Consider the following 20,038-nt stretch of genomic DNA (forward strand, 5'->3'; position numbering starts at 1 on the left):
GTCCTGGAGCTATCAGTTGGCTTTATACGGCTGACAAGTTATTCCTTAAGATACCCTTCCACCGCTTCATGAATGTCCAAGTTGAAACAGAGGCGTTCCTTAAGATACCCTTCCACCGCTTCATGAATGTCCAAGTTGAAACAGAGGCGCATATATATATATATATATATGTATAATGTGTGTGTGTGTATAAAATGTTTAATAGTTTAATAGACAGATTTTTCTGGGGAAAGGTTTAACAACTTGTTCAAAAACAAGTCGAGAATAGACATTACTACGGAAGAGGATTAGGGCCACTGGGGAAAAAAAAGAATTCTGACTTTAATCGAGATTAAAGTCAGAATTCTTTTTTTCCCAGTGGCCCTAATCCTCTTCCGTACATCACAATAAAAACACAACATCAGAAATTTATTATAATATTTTGAGAGAAACATGACATTTCAAGGAGATTTCTGCAGCAGCAAAGGTGGTGGTTTTGCTTTTTAAAATCTTTTTTAAGCATTGGCGATTATATACATGTCCTCTCAATGTCCTTTTCATTCAACACTGAACATGGGCAGCCCTGATGGTCCTGTATTAATAAAAAATATATATATAAACAGGTAATACGAGGGGACGAGCAAGAGCTTAAGACTGAAAGTAAAGACGCCTTTTTGATTTTTTTTCAGTTTAAGTCTTAAGTAAATATTACCACAATTTCCCAAATATGATATTTAATTACCTAAAAAAATCATTCCACATACCTTTTTAGTTTTTATTAACTACAATAATCTTGCAATGCTCTGCCCAAATGTGCTTATACAGCTTTATAGGCAGCTTCATGCAGACAGAATGAAGGCATCCAAATACAAAAAGTCCATTGCTCGTTTAATGTATCACCGCTTTAATTAGAGAGAAAAAAAAGGATGGAATTGAGATGGTCTTAGAAAATTGGAACATTTATTTACACCAGCTAGTAGCAGAGACATACCAATACCACAAAAAAAAAAAGGTTTAAAGTGAAAGGTGTTTGCAAAACAAAGGTCCAATTTTCTGTAAAGGTGTAAAAGGATCCCCCGCCCTCCTCTGGGGTCTTCAGAGGGTAGTGCTGTCAGATGTTTTACAGGACTGGCGTGCATCATCTGTTAATGTCTTAATAAGGTCCCAAGAAGCACAAGGTGTTGTAACAACAATAACATGGCACCAGCCAGCTGGACATCAAGCAGCCTTTTACAAAGCACACTTGATCCGTTTGGCACAAGGGCCACTAACATTGGCTGTCAACAGCAGATTAAGTTCCTGTGGGAGAGGGGGAGGTCGAGACCCTGAAACATCCATGAAGACATTTGCTGGGAATGACGTGTCACACTGAAAAGTCAGTGGGCAGACGTGTGTGTCGTGTTACCTGCTAAAAAAGATATGAATCTTCATCATCCAAATAAAAGTTTTTGCTTTCAGATATGATGTAAAATTGATTCATGGTGAAAAAACAAAACAGAACAAATGAAGGCAATGAATAGGACAGACCAACTGCTCTTTTAAACTCCAACAGTCTACATAGCTTTCCTAATTTACATTCATATATTTTTCTCTGTCACAATGAAAACATGAGTCAAAATCATTATTAAATATATTTAATAGAAAAACACAGGAAATATGAACAACCATATTGAAAAAAAGGATCCATTACAGTATTCCACAAGCAGAATATTTTGACTGTTTCAATGCAGTGGGGGCTCCCAGTGAATTCCAAAACTGGAATCTCAACCCATGCTCAAGGTCATGGTTGGCAGTGCCAATAATAGTTGACTGTGGCCACATCCCAAGAGCACCACTTTGTATCCTGTTATCTTTGGACACTCTGATTGAAAGGAGTCTCCTGTGGGCCACAGAAAGTGAAAACCCCTGTGCCGCTGCACGTGTTCTTTAAGTTGGAGATTCAAAAGCATCTTAAACCACGCCACCTCTTTAGGTTAGTGGTCTGGTTCCAAGTGAAACAACAGCTGAGTATAAAGAGAAGAGATATATGAGGAAAATTAAGCCTGTGACAGAACGATGACAGAAACTCTGTTAAGCTGAACTCAGTGGAATCACAGCCCATCATTCCTAGATGACTCCTCACAGCACCAGCCTGTCCTCCCCTCCCTCCTGGATGATCTGACCGATAGACTCCCGGTTCTTTGCCCTTATAAAGCACTGCCTCTTGCACTCCATCAGCTGCTCTAGGTCACGCCACATCTTCACCTGCTCCATGTTGGCGCTGTGGCTCTCCCTCACCGTCTTCTGTTCCTCTCGCAACTTCTGGAGACCACACGTGAAAAGAGATATTGGTGAAAAATACCCAGCGCAGACTCCGTTTGCTCAAAATTAAATGAACCCCAACATGATCACATTTGTGCCAACCTGGTGCAAACAAAAGTATGTTAAATCTGTCTCATTATGACATTCTACTGTCCTCTGTAGACCTGAGATAAAAACAACTGGCATTTATTCAAAGACAGAATTCAGATTTGATGCCATATATGTTAATATAACCTCAACTCTGCAAACTAGATGCATATTTATGGCATTTCTAGAGAATTCTATAAAGAATTTGCTTGCACTTTTATAGAGTAATACATATAATTTATTGTTTGGTTTTGTGTCCTGATGTGAATGTTCAGGTGTATTCCTTACTATGCATTACGGTACTTTACTTCCAAAGCAAACTCTGTGAAACCACCTTGGCTAACCTGTGTGTCCTCAGATCTTGTTCTTGACAGAATAAAGGAATATTTCCAAGTATTGACCCGTCCTAGAATCTGCTGGGTCAACACTCGCTCAGCACACTTTTCTCACCTTGCCAAGTAACTCCTGTTCGGAAATATTCTTCATGTACACTTCCCTACAGTGAACAAGAGGAAGATTAGTAACATGTGTGCAACAGCCATTTCTCAAGCTGATTTCACCCCATGTATTAAAAATAAAGGTGTGTCATCACAACAGCAAGGAAACAGTGGCAGTAGATTAACTGGCTTTAGTGTAACGAGAGCCTGCTGAAATAAAAAAGGCCATTCATCTCGCAAGCAGCTGGCTGGCCTGGCTCAGCAGGCTCACCTCATGGCTTTCTTCTTCTCTTGCGGATCAGGAGACACGTAGGCCTTCATCTCCTCAGCTGCCCTCTGTATTTGCATCTCAAGGATCTGCCGAGGACAGAGAGGCACAGATCCGAGTTTACAGTTTGTCCCAGTGGGTGCTTGTGGGGGCAGGTGGCTTACAAAATGCTGCAACATTGTATGCACTCATGTTTCTAATTTGGCTTAAAAACAGCGATAACAGTGCACAGTCTCTGGTCCTGCTTTAAGTAACTACTGTATCTTTTCAAAATACTTGCCTGTGACATGGTGTTGATATGATGGTATCGGTTTTCCTTCTGTGCCATCTCATCCCTCAGTGCTTTCACCTCCTGTGATTTAAAGAGAGGATGGGCGTTCTTATATAACCATGCTAAAGATCAAACATGTACTAACACACGGGGAAAAAAAGCACGTAAAATTCACCTAAACTGCTGTGCATATGAAACCCTTGCACTATAATAATTATACCTGCTCCAGTTTTGATCTGTTGCTCTCCAAACCAGCAGCACAGCTTTCATACTGTGCCTTCTTTTCTTCATACTCTTGGCCTAACTCCTATGAAGAATCCGAGCAGGACACACCGGAACAGAAAAGCAAATCCATTACTAGACAGTCAGAACTGAGACAAATGCACTATTATCAACACTCGTGTCCCGCTCACAGCACTGTTTAATGTCAACAAAAGATCCCAGCTGTAGTTTTAGCACTTTAACTTCTTACAGAGTCTATTTATGTCTTCCCGTTGCAGCTCTTCATTAACAGACGTGACCCATTGAGATGTAAGAGCAATTCTGGGCACACATGTAGGAAAATTAAATCCTCTGCTCTAGCTCAGGGATGCAGGATGCTTTCCCATTATACATTGATTTATGGATCATGCAAATTACTCCTAATGGACCTTGTCCATGGTAGCACAATATAAAAGTGAACTTCTACTTGTTCGCAGAAACAGAATTAGGACTCGCCGAAGTTATTTTGGAGCATGAATTACCCACTCTTTCTGAAAGTTATACTCTGTAATGAAAAATCCGTACCAAATTCTTGCCAGGATCCTTTTTCTGACAGGCTGGGTGTTAAACAGGGATGCTGCTTTGTCATGTGAGCTGAAGGCCCTTGTTTCGGTGTGGTCTTTGGCACATCAAACTGTCTTTACAAACACCGTTTGATGTGCCGTGAGGTTTTTTTGAAGTTCTCGTTTAATAATTCAGATGATGCTCACCTGACTCTGCTGTCTCAGTGACCTCAGTTCTTTAATAATTGGTGCTAGCGCAGACTTCTTCTCCACTATCATTGAGTTTAGCTTCTTCACCTTCAAAAAACACAAGATAACGGCACACACTGCATTAACAATAAAAACAAAACACAAAAAAGGAGTCCTACAATAATCACACACACACGTACTTTTGTATGCATTCACAGACTTAAGAGTAAACAGCAGGTAATACGACTGTGACTAATGATGAAGTTAGACAGCATTGTCAACCAGATCAACATTTGGAGAAAGTGCCTATAGCGTGTGTGTGTAAGTAGGTAAGTATTGATTGAAACATTCCAGATTTCAGTTTTATGGGTTTGAAATGCCATTTTAAAATTTTAGTGTAACAGCGTCCTTTCAGCATGGATCCAGGTATATTTGATATCATCATTAACAAGCAATCTTACAGTCTGCAGAAGTACACACGCTACCGAATTCATAAAAAAGTCACAACTGATGTCCTGGGCTTCCACACAAAAGGATGATGATGGAAGTTATGAACTAGTATTCTTGTTGTAACTTCCCATTACTGATAACAATAAAATCAAACTTTCAGCTTTAATTAAATATCCCGAGCATCAACACAGAGGTTATTATTTGCTAACTTGTGCTGAATTTTCACTTGGCTGTAGTTATTTTAGACTTTCATAAACTCCCTAAAGGCCAAACTCCAGGGAAAGTGCAGATAAATAAATGGTGGCTAAATGAATAGTTCAAATCATGGACTGTGTGTGTGCATGCTGGTTCACTGTCCAGCTCAAGACAGGATCATAAATTTCACCCTTTCCCTGCTGTGGGAAAACAAAATGTGGGCGGTAAAAGAAGAAGAAAAAAAAGTCTATTACAAATTACAGTGAGCCTGTATCCACAATACAAGGGCCCTAAAACTGAATCAGCTAAATGGGCTTCAATCAATTAAACTGCAACACTGGTGCTTTTCTTTTCAGTGGCATATCATATTCTTCTACACACACAGACACACATGTACACAGACACACATTGTTAAAGTTAAAGTTATGCTTTAACTGACAACACTGGAGACAATCATGTCATTTAAGTTCACTTTATCATCAATGCTAACAGTATTTGTTGGCACATGTGCAATAAGCCTTTTACGCCTATGGTAGACACTGCATGCTTATCGGGGTTCTGTCTGTAACTGTGTTGGCTACGTCCGAATGAAGATGTGAAGAACATTAAATTGGACATGCTCTGCTTTTCCTTATTTTCTGTCATAAATACAATGTTCCAATAGTGATTGCTCATACGCTCTTAGCAAGATGGCTAAAAGTTCAAATAATGAGGTACAAGTAACCCATGTCAATCAAAAGCTCAGAGTGCAGACTGCTTTAAACACTCAGTTGTTTCTTCTCCTGGCTTTATATGAACTCACTGAGAACAGACTAAATAATCGATAATCAGTATGTATCTATAGTAACTACTAAGCCTACAGTAAGTCAAATAGCACTTCAGATTAAAAAAAACCAAAAAGTATAGTCACCATTTCAGACATGTCATCCAGAGTGCGGCCCTTCTTCTCATCTAGCTCACTCTTGATGGCAGAAACCCTCTCCAGCTCTTCCTGAGTATCACTGTAGCCAGAGATACCCTTCTCAGCCTCCACGGCTTGCTTTAAAACACAGCACAAATTGTCAGATATTGTTTTTTAATGATTAGGAATATTGTCTTTGATTTCAGACATACCACCTAAATTCCCCAATAATTGGGATTCTGCATAGAATGCAAATTAATACAGAACGCAGCAATCTGAAAATCTCATAAACCCATATTTTATTCACAATACAACCAAGAAAACATACCAGCTGTTTAAACTGAAACATTTCACCATTTCAGGAACCAATCGTGTTACTGTCAACAGGTCAATAAATGATTGGGTATAAAAAGAGCATCAAATTGAAAAAAGGCTAATATATTTCTTAAAATGTTCTCACATTAAACATTTGATAGGTTTTAATACTCCATTTTGAATAAAATGTGGGTTTATGAGATTTGCAAGCCACTGCATTCTGTTTTCATTTACAATTTATACATTTCATGGAATTGGGGCTGAATATTGCTCCACGTAAAATTAACATTAACAGGGTGTCTGTCATTTGATCTCTGAAATGCATAAGGAGGTATGATGCTTTAAAAAAAACGTCCATTGCTTTATCAAATCCTTGTGTGGGATGCAGACAGAGGAAGAGCAGCAGATGGAACCGTCAGAAATAGTAGCTCAGCCTGCGTCAGAGAGCCCATCAACAAGTCAGGTGCTGGGACCACACAAAGGTGTGAAGCCCTTTCTAGGAAACTTCTACCACTTCACTGTTAGCAGAGAGTATGTGAATGGGAGGATCAAGTGAAAACAACACATTTGGACTGACAGTATGACGAAGGGGGAGGAGGTGGGGCGGTTATTGTATGAATATGACAGTTCAGAGAGGACAGCAGGAGCAGTTAGGAAGATTTCTCTGGTCCAGGTCCAAATACTAAATATTAAATTATTACTGAAGGGTGTCTTTAATGAGACTTCCCTCACAATAGCATCACAATAGTCTTCACAAAGTAACGTAAAGTTGTGAATCCCAGTCCTTCCTCTGCTTTATTGTAAATAAATGAATGATTCTGCTTCTCTCACATGAAATTCAAAATCAGGAATTACCAGTTTCTGCTGGACAGCATCATGTCTCTGCTTGAGAATCTCCTCTGTGCGCTGCACGACTCCATAATCTGCTTTCAGCTCAGCGATTTCCTGGCGTTTCTTCTTGTATACTGTTCCCTTGCTGCGGAGTTTCGCCACTAATCGTTTCATCTTAGAAGAACAATGAAACAGAATTCGGCATTAGTCACAAATGCGAAGGAACACATTATGGACATGCCTGTAAGTCCTGGATAAACACATTTTGGGCAGATTGTTATTGCTTTTGGGTTTTTTGGTGGTGCAGTAATTAATACTGGAATTAAAACCAGCTGACAGATTGCATTATTGCGTTATTTGCGTGTTCTCCTAGTGGCTGCATGGGTTCTCTCCAGGTACTCCGGCCTACTCCCACAGTCCAAAGACATGCTTGTTTGTTTAATTAGTGAATCTGAATTAGCTGTAGCTGTGAACAAGATCATTTAGGCTACGTTCACACTGCAGGCGAAAGCGCATCAAATCCGATTTTTTTGACCCTATGCGACACATATCCGATCATGGTATGACAGTGTGAACGGCACAAATCCGATATTTTCAAATCCGATCTGGGTCACTTTCGTATGTGGTACTGAATCCGATACATATCCGATGTTTCAGAAAGCGACTGCTGTTTGAACGGTCAAGTCGCATTAAATCCATTTTTTACGTCACTGACAGACGCCAATTATCAGCACAGGAGAAGATAAGAACACTTTTATTTGTAGTGCGAACGAGCAGACAAAAAAAAAAAAAAAAATCGGATTTGATCAAAAAATCGGATTTGAGCATTAAGACCTGCAGTGTGAACGTAGCCTTAGTGTTACTCAAAGGTTGCATGAAAATACCCAGCAGCTCTATATTCAATATGTCCACTATGCCTCCTCTACACATGCCCAAACCATCCCCGCCTTACCTCTCTGACTGTCTCCAAACAACTCAACCTGACTGTACCTCTGATGTGTTCATTTCTAGTACTTCCCTCGCTTCCATCAAAGATTTTAGTATCAACTCTGGCACTTACAGCTCTGCCTCCTGTCTTTTTTCCAGTGCCACCATCTGCTAACATTAAATCATAGCAGGTGTCAATGCCGTCTTGTAAACCTTCCCTTTCACTCTCACTGCTATCCTAATGTCAAATGTCACCTCTGATACTCGTCCCCAGCCGCCCTGCCTGCACTCTCCTTCACCTCTCTTGTGAGCTGCTGCTCCCAGATATTTGAAGTCAACTAACTTTACTACCTCTACTTGCTACTTCACCTTTCCACCTGCCTCCCTCTCGAGTACACGTATCCATTCTGTCTTACTACTACCGACTTTTAGTCCTCTTCTCTCTAGATCATACCTCCAGGAAAGAAGACAAATTCCTTGTTTTCTTTCCTCACCAATTCACCTGGTAACTCTTCGCTACTTTTGTTGAGCCAGAGTTCAGGCAGGATTTGAGACAAGCTCAAATCCTGCCTGAACTCTGGCTCAACATTCTTCCTTCTTCAGCTTCCACCATTTAATCTTTGCCTCTGGCTTCACTTGCTTCTTCTTCTTAATGTGATCCTACAGACTCAGATTCTCCCTGGACCCCACCTTGCAGTATCCAAACTCTTTCATATTGTACCTTCTGCATAGAATATAGGCCATCTGCATGCACCTACCTCCACTCATTTACATCACCTCTTAAAGTATGTGAACACCACAGCTTTACCATTTGTCTCTCTGCATTTCTATCCTTAATACCATCCATGCCCAACACCACCTCCTCACCTCTGTCCTTCATCTACGTGTCCACTGAAGTCTCCTCCAAACACCACTCTCTCCCCTCTCTGCCACTTCCTTTCCCTTTTCTACCTAATATTCAATTTGTTGGACACACACACACACACACACTGACAACATTCATCATCACCCCTTCAATTTCAAGCTTCAAGCTCATCATCCTATCTGATACTCTCTTCACCTCCACAACACTATTCACTTACTCTTCACGCAAGCTCACCCCTGCTCATTTCTCTACATATCTACATTATGGGAGAACAGCTTGAGTATATCTCTAATGCTTCTGACCTTGTTTCCCTGTAAGTAGTCTCCTGCACAATATATCCACCTTCCTTTTTTCCCCATCATGTCAATCAGCTCTCTCCCTCTACCAATCATAATCCCTACATTTCAGGTCCCTATTCACACCCCCACACTCGTGCCTTTCCTTCCCTTACTACCTCCGAACACGCTTCCCCGGCCAACAGTAGCACAGTTTCCACTGGCACACTGCTGGCCAACAGTACTGGAGGTGGTTGTTGTTGACCTGGGACCCGACCAATCCGATATAGAAGTCTCACTCTTGATGACCTGCGTGTTTGATTTGGCAAAGAATTTACGTCACCTGCACTTCCTGATGCAACCCTCCCCATTTATCTAATGTAAATATTGATTATAGGTCCTTCAAAATACCAAGACACATACATTTTGATATTATTGATGGTTCTGTGAAGCACATTAAAACCTGCTGTAACAAAGAAAGTGTAAAGTTGATATGGAAACTGCAATGAAAGAGGCCTAAACACAGTTTATATTTGGAGGCATGGTGTCCGGCACAGCTGTGATACTATGAAAGGCTACAGGAGAAGACAATGGCTTGAGCCAAGGGAGGGAAGGGATTAGAGAACAGCAGCGGCTGCAATGAGGAGGCCTGGAGGCCATGCTATGATCTGAAAGAGTCACCCGATCCTTTGAGATTCACAGCCAGCTATGTGCAGCAAACAGCTTCATCTGACAGAATAACTGCTTTAAGTGGATGCTCACTTACTCCCCACCCCAAATGTCTGCTGGGACACACTGAAACTCCTCCACAATGAAGAGCAGCTATAAATGAACACGGACACAGAAGAACAGCCCCAGAAATCACAGAATGTACTTCATGCGGATCAATGCGTGTGTGTTTGTGCGCACATTTATTCTTTGTGTATTTTGGAACGTCAAGGGCAGACGTGACCGCAAGAGGAATTAACACAGCAGAATTATACTGCATAGTGTTCCTGACACTGTATCCCCAAAACAACTGCTGTTAAAATGGACGGTGGCTCATTCAGCAGTACACCCACACACATGCAGACCAGTTAACAAAACCCTCAACCGTGCAGCGTATGCTCCAAATAACTGCACGTGGGACAAACAGCAGGAAATCAAAATAAATCCACATTATTTCAAGTTTTTAAAAAAAGCGTTAGTCGGATTTGTGACTGAAGTAAGACTAAATTTAACCAGAGTGACGAGGATGCTGGTTAAAATGGTTTCTTGTTACTTTCCAACCAATGACGAACAGATGTCGTCATCCCCCCTCAGAGAGACCCTGCAGTTGGTGGGCGGCATGTGATGACACGTAATGGTCAGAATGGAAAATACCTCTGGTAAAGTGATCATCTCCACTGCGGCTGATAGCCCGAAACTACAGGAGGAGTCTGATAAGCCGCGTTTGACAAAACATTTTCCATTCACTTCATTCATGTGTCGTCTCAAGGGCCTCTTTGTTTCTACAAACAGCTCTCTAATTTCAGTTAAAGAGTCTCAAATTGATTGTAATACATTGTCATGACTAATGTAAAATATAATAGTGTGCCTCATACTTCACTGTTTCTAACTATATTTTGTGGTGGAGAGTTTGTGTCTATTTTTTGTGTAACCAAACATGTCCATTTGTCACATTTGTTTAAAATAATGATGCAATATAATAACGTATTTTACTATTAATGTAGTTAATAGTTACATACAAACTCACATTTTCCACATCAGCAACTTAATGCATTCCTTTGCCAACACAGTTCATGCAGCTTGTTCTGTGGTTCAAAAGGCTGCCATATAAAATGTGTTCCCTCAGCTGAGAATCTGCATCACTCTAACAGTACGCTCCCAGGAAAAGAATTTGCAAAAGTGCCGCGTTTCCATTTTACATTAAATGGAAACTCTGCTGTGAGGTCTGTTGTGTTTTCATCCTCTTTACCACTAACATAATGTCAATGCAGAGCTGTTCTGGCTTTGGTGCCTTTTGGGGAACAGCCTGGATTTCAACAGGTTTTGGGGCTCATTACTACATGCTTTTACTGGTTGTACTAACAATTTTGGGATGAAAATCACAGTGTACAAAATCTTTTTTTGTTTTTGTTTTTAGGGATCATGGATCCAACTTTGGGCCCAGCAATATTGCTGCGCTGTGCTGGTGTCAGCTTTAGGAAACCATGGAAACTGATTCTAGAAAATTGAGCTCTGATGGTCCCAGCGCAGCTCCCATTCATTAGGATCTCTCTGCTCTTTCAGAGCAGTCACTGTCAGCTCTGTAACTTTAAATTTAGTCTACTGGCCAGCTGAGAAGTGATTGCTCAAGTCTTTTTTGATTCAAGCGCCAGATTTTGTTTAAGTTTATTCTATGTTAAGTTCACTTCAACTGATCGGCATGAGTAAACCATACCACGTGTCTGAAAGGACAAGGAGTACATCTTGTCATGGGATATAAATAGAGAGCAAAGTCTCTATACCCAAAGACTGCTCAAGGTTTTTTTGTCCAGCTGACTTGAATTAGGAGACTGATTACACTAAAGATTAAGAAAAAGGCCAACTTTCAGGAAGTTTGTCCAGTACAATCCTTGTTCTGGACATTCTCTCTTTTGTGTTCTATTTATGACTGTGCATGGGAATGTGGGGGAGAGCAGGGAAAAGGGATAAGTAACATTAGACAGTGAGCCTGTCTGTGTTTGGATAAGAACAAAAATAGCCTCTTGTGTTTTCTGTGGATTGCAAATCTTCTAGCACTTTCTTTGATAAAGCTGGAGATGATAGCGGTGTCCTGTTTCTAAAAACTCATTTTTTGTGGAGCCCCAAAAAAAAAAAAAAAAAAAAAAAAAAAACACACACGCACACACACAAAAATCCCCAGCAAATATTGCAGTGAGTGTGTGAACCGGCAGTGTACCTCATCACCACGAATGACCTCTTCCCCATCTGAGCCTTGTGTCTGGTTTGTCCTCTGCCTCAGCTCCCTCTCTGCCGCAGCCAGCTCCTCCCTTGCTTCCTGAAGCTCCTCTGCCTTTGACTCCTTCCTTCGAGCGATGATGGAGGCCTACAAGGGTCAGGTTATAGACGTATACAAACACGATAAATCCATGGAAAATATGAGAAAATGAAAGAGCTGGGAAAAAAAACAACATTTTTCCTATGACACACACTGAGAACAGAATAAAGATCACTAGTGCTCAGTCGTTGACCTTTCAAATGAAAAATATCTTAACCTATTTAGGAACAGATGGACAAAGGGATGAATGATTGTACAATATACATCTTAAGAATTTGAGTTTTCTGAAATAAACACAGGGTCACAGTAAGATGTTTTGCATTCAGGCCTATCCTTTTGTCTATTTGCATGTTCTACGCACACTTATGCAAGCTCCATTTGCTCAGCAATCAATCTTTCCTCCAACTCTGTTATGAATATAATTCTGTAGTCCCTTTTGTGGATTCTGAAAGGTCTCTGTTCCATAAACATCCAAAATTTCCAGTTTGTATGGTGTGTGTACTATACTGGTGCAGACATGCCCCTTTTATCATACCACAAATTGCACATCCTGGATTCCTCACCTCGTGGCTCTTACCATAGATGTGAGCAGAAGAAGCAATTAACAAAATGAGACATTGTTCCCTAAGAGCCTCATTTTAAAGTAATTAAATATGATGTTTGGCACAACTGTATCAAAATTTGTTTGGTTATTGCTCGGCTACAACTTTATATTATGATCTCAGAAGTAACAGTGTTCTTAACATGAATTACATTAAGGTTCCTTTTAACCTGTGGGAAAAAAATGTAGCTGATTAAAGAGTCAAAACTAGACAGAACAATGAAAGATGACTGAAAGAATGAACACAGTCAGCACCTGTTGTCTGTAAAGGGAGAGTTTGTCATCCATGGGGTCATATCTCATCATCCTCTTCTCAATCAGCTGGTTTATCTGAGAATCTGCTTCTTTAATCTGTGAAAGAGGAAATTAAAGGACATTTAGAATCTTGAAGGTACACAAACATAATACCAAACCCTGGTCCTCCAGACCTTGTCCTCCAGCTCCTGGAGATCAGCCTGGCCCATCGCAGGCTCTGATGCCACCTTCTGCAGGAACTGCACGGTACGCCTCATGCCCTCCAGCTCCTTGGGAAGCTTCTCAGAGACCATGTAGGAGTTGATCTTGATCTCCTCTTCGAGTCGCTTCATTAAGCCTGAAAGAGACCAATCTTTTCTTTAAGCTATTTTAAACCTCTTTCAGGCATTCAGTGCCTAATATCAAAAATATATGGTAAAACAACTATTCTGCCAAAATGTTATTGTAGAAAGACAAGCGCTTATTAAATGTATACTAAACATCAGCAGCCCCATTTAGTGTTCCTAAAAAATTTGTAGCGCTTCTGATTATTGACTTTAATTGTGCAGGTCCATCTCTGTCTGCACCGCAGTCGTTTTAGAAACTGCAAATGTGTAAATCTCTCATTTGGCTAAAGACGCCAACAGCAGATGAGAACAAAAGGCGACAATTTCACCATCAGATAAGCTCTATTAGAGCACTTCAAAGATCAGCATAATCAGAGGGTCTCAGCAGATGAAAGCCCGTTAGCAGAGAGACACCAGCATCACACTGTTGTGACCTTGAATCCACCTATCCAGCTGTATGCATGGAGCAGGGACATGGCTACTCACTCTCTGGATTAGCATCTGCTGCAGCTTGTCGCAAATCCTTCAACTGCTGCTCTGATCTCAGCAGCCTCTGCTCAGCCTGAAACAGCTGAACACACAAAAACAGTCACAGATACAGGCACTGTCAGGAAATCAGAGCACTATTTTCATATGAAATCATCTTCCTGTTTTCTGCATTGATGTGCCAGTTTTCAGTCTATAAAATATCTAGAAACAATGAAAGTGAAAATAAAAAGAAGACTTTAACATGTGTTAGTCAGCCTGAGGCAGCAGTCGTGGATGTGTTTGATACCAATGAGACTGCGCCAACTGTTTGCAATGCTGTATCGCATTTTTTTGCTGTTGTACACTTCTTATGTTAAATGCTAAAATCTGACAAATGCAAAAATAGAAAACTCACTCAGCAAAGTAAGTCCTTCTAGAATCTAGTTTTGCCACCTGGCAGTCACACTGCAAATCCTCTGAGCACCAATTTGGCCAGTTATTTTACAGCATTAAACTACAGACATTAGACTCATTTTATATCATTTGTTGCATGCAGCTCACTGTGTGACCAGTGAAACTCCTCTTTTTTGTCAGTGTACAGAAGACAGAAATCTGTCACCTCAACTAAAAAAAAAGGGCTTAAATTGTAGAAATAATTGTCTAAAATTACAGTAAAATTTCTGGTAGCTCATTGCCCAGAATATGCTGCATTTATAATTACTTGTTAATTCACAGAAAATATCCTTGTTCTGTTTTGTCATTGCCGTTTCTCTATTAGTTAATGACATTGGTGTATTATGAATGGTCATGGGTGAGGGCTACATCAGCAGGAAAAGCTGTAAAACTTACAAACAAGCACAAAATTTATGCCCTCCTTTACAGTGTTCAAAGCCAGCCAGTGGGCCAGACTGGACTCTTTGGTGGGCTGATTCTGTGTGACAACGCTCACTAAACACTAACAAAAATAGTCACAGACAGATAATTATTATAGAATCAACAGCCAAAAGTGATAAAAAGGTGCTTACAAAGGTTGCCCAAAATGGCCCAAGATAAGGTTTCTAAAAGCTTTTTCCCAAGAAATTATATTTCTACAATCATTGTTGTTCTTACAGAATTCCTACACAGATTTCAGTTCAGTTTCTTTCTTGTGATGTATCAGCCAAAACTAAACTGAAATGAAAACAAAAAACTAAAACAAACAATAAAAACTCTGTGAGCAGAAAACTCCACATTAAATCCAAACCCAGATTGTGCCAGACACAGTTTTGTTTTTTTAAACTCCATTGAGCAAGAAAGGAGAAGCAAAAGACAGTGAGAAAAGGCAGTGTGCATAACGGCCCACAAACTTGTTTAACTTGACTGTCATGACTTGCTAAAATATACTGTGATGAACAAAAGCGCTGATAAATGACACAAGTAATCCCAAGTATTTACCTGATTCTTTTGCTCTTGCTTCTGTTGAGTCAGCGCCTCCTCCCTCTCCTTCTCCACCCGCAGCTGCCTGGCCTGCTCCAGCATCCGCTGATGGTTAGACACCGACTCCACCTAGTGGAAAGAAAACACCATTCAGTGCTGCGGCAGTCATCGGAGGGTCAGCAAAAATAACTGCGGCCCTCTGACAGAGTCAGGTTTCACCTTTTAACAGGGCCTGTAAGTAAGACCTAGAAATTCAGCACCTCATTACTTCTAGCCTTGTTAAGCAGCCTTGCAGCCTGTCACATCCCTGTCAGGTTTATTAGAGGAGCTGATAATATATGTTTGAGGTCATGTTTTCATTCCACAGTCAATTCTAAAGCCTTCCAAGCATTGCAGGAGTGCCGCAGCCTCCCAGAGCAGTCTGCCTTACCCTCTTCTTCAGCCTCTCCACACGTTTGATGAGCTGGTCTTTCTCTTCCTCCATGGCACTAATGTCCTGTTATTGCAGAAAAGATGAATTAATGTCATGAATGTCAGTTAAGCTTATGAAAAAGTTCTACTGTCATTTATTACACAACAAATATAAATTGAAATCAATATGTGAGTTTCATACTGACGAAAGATTATAATCAGTAACTTCTAACAAGCAGTGTAGTAGTAGTAGTAAAGAGTAGTAAAAAGTAGTAAAGAGTAAAGCGCGACTACAGTGTGAAAAAGTGTTTGCACCCTTCCTGATTTTCTAGTGTTTTGCATAATTATCACACTTACATGTTTCAGGTCAAACACATTTTAACATTAGACAAAAATAACCAGAATAAATAGAAAATGCAGTTTTTAAAGGATGATTTCATTGATTAAGGGAGAAAAGTTTTTCAGACCTACCTGGTCCTGTGTGGAAAACTAATTACCGCTCATGTTAAATCAAGAATTAACTCTGATAAACGACATTTTTGGAAAACAGAACCGGTGTGATGGCTGGAGCAGGCACAAATATCTTAAAAAACAACACAAAAGGAACACCCTAACCCTAACCCCAAAAAGAAAAAAGGCTGATGTCACATTTAAAAATAATAATAATTAAAAAAAAAAAAAGGTACATTATGCCAACAGTAAAACCTGGAGGTGGTATTGTGATGGTTTGGGATGTTTTGCTGCCTCTGAACCTGGAAGTCTCGCAGTAGTAAATGGAAGCATGAATTCTGCCGTCTACCAAAGCATCACAAAGGAGAATGACGGCCATTTGTTCGTGACCTCAAGCTGAAGTGCTCTTGGATTTGCAGGAGGACAATAATCCAAATCACACCAGCAAGTCCACCTCTGAATGGCTTAAGAAAAAATAATAATAACTTTGAAGCGGCTTAGTCAAAGACCTGACCTGAACCCAATTGAGATGCCTTGAAAAGGAAGTTCATGGTCAAAAACCCACCAGTTTCGCTGTGTTACAACAATTCTGCAAAGATGAGTGGGCCAAAATTCCTCCACAGCGCTGCAGACTCACTGCCAGTTGTCGCAAACACTTGATTGCAGTTGTTGCTGCCAAGGGTGGCCCAACCAGTTATTAGGCTTAGGGGGAATAGCTTTTTCACACAGGGCCATCCAGGTTTGGATTTTTTCCCCCTTAATAATAAACACCTTCATTTAGAAACTGCATTTTGCATTTACGTGTGTTATCTTTGTCTAATACTTAAATTTATTTGATGATCTGAAATATTTAAGTGTGACAAACATACAAAAAAAAAAGAAAAAAAAATCAGGAAGGTAGCAAACACTTTTTCACACCACTGTATTTGTTACCCTTCTTATTTCTGCTGTGGAGAAGCCTGAAGTCCTCAGCTGCTCACACTCCTTATGATAAGTCTTAAATCCTTCCACCAGCTCTTCATACTGTCAACACACATTATTTACCTTTTTATTAAAATAGCAGTTCCAGTAATCCAGGAGGTGTATGTATCTTTAATATGCTGACAAACCTGGTGATAAGTGTCATTGATGATATCATCCTGCAGAAAATCTGCAGGCACCTCGAGCTTAACAAGAAAACGAGCCAAGTAAGTCCTCTTCTTCAGCTCAGGGACTCTCTGCAGCAGCCAGTGGAGGATTGGGTGAATCACAGGTTTGCTGCCAGTCACCAGACCCTGTCTGAAGCTGCTTCTGCAGGGAGGGATGAAGGAGGAGAGCTGATTCAAACTGCAGAAGGTGAATGGTAAAACATGGAAGATCCACTGCTGCGTTTCACTGGTAGTGAGGTGATTACAAGATTTAAGGTACTTTATTTATGTGAATTCACTGTAAACAGTGAAAACTAAGGAAAAGGTGAAAAAAAATGAGAGCTCTATGAATGATGTGCATGTTGAGTTTAATTTTATCAATTAATTTAATTTGATTTATACAGTGCTAGTTCACAGCAACCATCATTTTATGGTGTTTTGTACCATAAGCTAACAACCCTACGATATTAAAGAGAAAAACAGAACAGCCCCACAGTCCTCTGTGAGCAAGCACTTAGTGACAGCAAGAAGAAAGAACTCCCTTTTAACAGGAAAGGATCTCTGGCAGAACCAGGCTAAGTGAGGTCAGCAATGTGCCAGAACTGGCTGAAGGGTGAGTGGAAACAAAATAAAGAGTATAGAGAAACAAGGGCAAAATACAAACAATTGGTCTTTTATACTTTAAGATTTTTCACAGGGCCCATTTATCAAAAGCCAAAACATCCTGTGTTTACACATTTTTGAATCGTCATTGTGGGCCATATGCCCAGTACATATGGGCATGTCCCAGTCTTGAAAGGTATTGGAGGAACATACTTCAAACCCTGTCTGCAATTCTTGAACACTTCTTCTGGCCAGACAGAGTCCACTCTCAATGGCTGAGAGACCTTATGTCCTGTTTAAGCCTGGAAAAGATCAGTTACTCACTTAGCAATACCAACAAAACGTTCCACCAGAGGTGGGGACCCTTCCTGAAATTATTTGCAAGAGACACTTGAATAGTGGAAAGAGATGAAAGAGATGCTCAGTGCACCGTGATGGTTCAGGATCACCTGATTCAGCCGTGACTATACAAGCTTTAGCAATAAATAAAATTTGAAGCCTAATCTACAAAGTCAAGAAGGTGTCCGTCTCCCAGAATTACCCTGAAACTATTTTATGTTATAGATGTTGAATTAAAAAAAAAAAAAACAACAACTAACAAAACACTTTGAGTGAAACAAGAAATAGCGTACAACGACAATTTGACAACATTATAAACATCAGAATTAGATAAGGGGAAATTTAGCTGAAAGTGCCTGCATATACTTACACGTCAGAGAGGTTACCAGGAGGTTTGTATTTCAGCATCCCCAACAGAGCACATATTCTCTTCACAGTCTGTTCAGGCATTTCTTCACGGATGTCTATGGCTTGCTATAATAATAAACATCAGTGAGAGTCTCACGTTATTTCTATGAACACCACACATAATCACTCGGTGTTAACCCTGAAACAAGTGTAATGAACTTTAGCGTCTAGTGTTGGTAAAGATTTCTGATAAAAGTATCGGTTCACCTTTGGGTCGATTTCAGCCAGAACATCGTTCAAAATCTGCAACAGCTGCATCGGTTCAAGTGAGTCAAACGTGATGAGATTGAAGTTCTTCTTGAATGGTTCCCTGTTCAGCTGTTCGACGATGAATTTCAACTGTTCGCTCATCTTGGAAAAGTGTGATTTGATGCACTTAGTGGCTCTTCTTTGCTTGATTAGCCAGCTAACGCTAACGTAACTACGCTTTCTGTCGTCGACTAAGATAGCTTAGCTCGCAAACCCGTAAAATAATTATTTAAAATCTTGCTGGTTGCGCTGGGAAGTCACTATTCAGAAATTATAACAACAATTGCAAAATCGTCTTACACAAGTTTTAAGCAGCTAGTTAATTAGCAGAAGGAAAGGCAACGGTTACTGTGGAAACCATAAAGACGGCGTCACTGATTGGTTGCTAACCGGAAGTCGCTCTTACGGTCCGTCCGTTCAAGAGTTGTGTTCAGCTAATCCAAAATATAGTTTTGGTTCAACTGACAAAACAGTGGCGGTATAAAAGTATTCTACAATCACTGGTCAGAGGAGTAAATGAAGAAAGCCTCAGTCTAGTGTCATTCACGATCGAAATATATGAGCGCAATGCCATATATAAACCCTTTGCCTGAGGTGAACATATCAAATAAGTTCAATTCTCCAAGCTAAAGTGAATAAAAACGCAATTTTCTTGAATATGTAGTGAGCATCAAGCTTAAAATTTAATTCCCGTGAGAATAGGAAGTGTGGTACGGACAGAATAACCGTAACTGCAACACAATGTTTAGACAGTCCTAAAATTTGAATAATCTGTCCGGTGTGTACTTGAACGCACCAACTCAAACATTTGAGCCGCCAGGAGGCGACATTTTCACATGTTAACTGTATTTCAGTTCTCTACACGCTGAACTTTGGTCGGATTAGCCCTAGTTTTCAGAACGTAACTGAAAGGACAAGTGTGCGGTGTTGCAAAATATCACGCCAGGAGCTGGGTGGGAAAGAAGGAAAGATTAGTGTGTTTCTCAAAAAGAGGTCGGGCTGTATTTGCGCTTACAACAAAGTTTTGTGAACCTCGTTTTTTCTTCATCTATCTGAGATTCTGCACACACAACATCACAAAATCCTCACCATGTGGGACAGGCAGGGTTTCTTACTTTGAAAGTGTCAGTTTGTCTCCTTTTATAAGACCACATATTTCGCAATAGCTGTGCTGTCATGCTAGTTTTCATTTCCTGGTGGATTACTATTTTTCAGCTGTAACCGTCTGTACCTGGAGACAGTTTGGGGTTAAGAAGAAGCAGTTCAGAAAACCAGCAGTGTTCATTTTGATGTGTTTGCGGTTTAAAT

At 40.3% G+C, this 20,038-nt stretch overlaps 1 protein-coding gene across 1 annotated transcript; it reads right to left on the reverse strand.

Annotated features, from left to right (window-relative positions):
- Window positions 1-1,597: 1,597 nt before the first annotated feature.
- Window positions 1,598-19,090, reverse strand: ift81 (intraflagellar transport 81 homolog). The gene is made up of 18 exons (XM_082555453.1): window positions 18,689-19,090; window positions 18,444-18,547; window positions 17,114-17,294; window positions 16,938-17,027; window positions 15,574-15,639; window positions 15,162-15,272; window positions 13,746-13,830; window positions 13,107-13,270; window positions 12,934-13,029; window positions 11,979-12,125; window positions 7,013-7,162; window positions 5,852-5,980; window positions 4,315-4,404; window positions 3,564-3,650; window positions 3,353-3,424; window positions 3,076-3,161; window positions 2,818-2,863; window positions 1,598-2,280 (listed from the first exon to the last, which is right to left on the reverse strand). The coding sequence occupies exons 1-18, from the start codon at window positions 18,830-18,832 to the stop codon at window positions 2,098-2,100; spliced, it is 2,031 nt and encodes a 676-aa protein (XP_082411579.1). The 5' UTR covers window positions 18,833-19,090; the 3' UTR covers window positions 1,598-2,097.
- Window positions 19,091-20,038: the final 948 nt, after the last annotated feature.

The sequence above is a fragment of the Aulonocara stuartgranti genome (assembly GCF_965226115.1).
Source record: "Aulonocara stuartgranti genome assembly, chromosome: 12".
Lineage (NCBI taxonomy): Eukaryota > Metazoa > Chordata > Actinopteri > Cichliformes > Cichlidae > Aulonocara > Aulonocara stuartgranti.

Coding starts and splice junctions, on each gene's coding strand:
- ift81 (XM_082555453.1), bottom strand. CDS start 18,832: ATGAGCGAACAGTTGAAATTCATCGTCGAACAGCTGAACAGGGAACCA. Junction 3,162..3,352: donor ATATCAACACCATGTCACAG/GCAAGTATTTTG, acceptor TGTCCTCGGCAG/ATCCTTGAGATGCAAATACA. Junction 2,864..3,075: donor GAGAAGAAGAAAGCCATGAG/GTGAGCCTGCTG, acceptor TGTTCACTGTAG/GGAAGTGTACATGAAGAATA.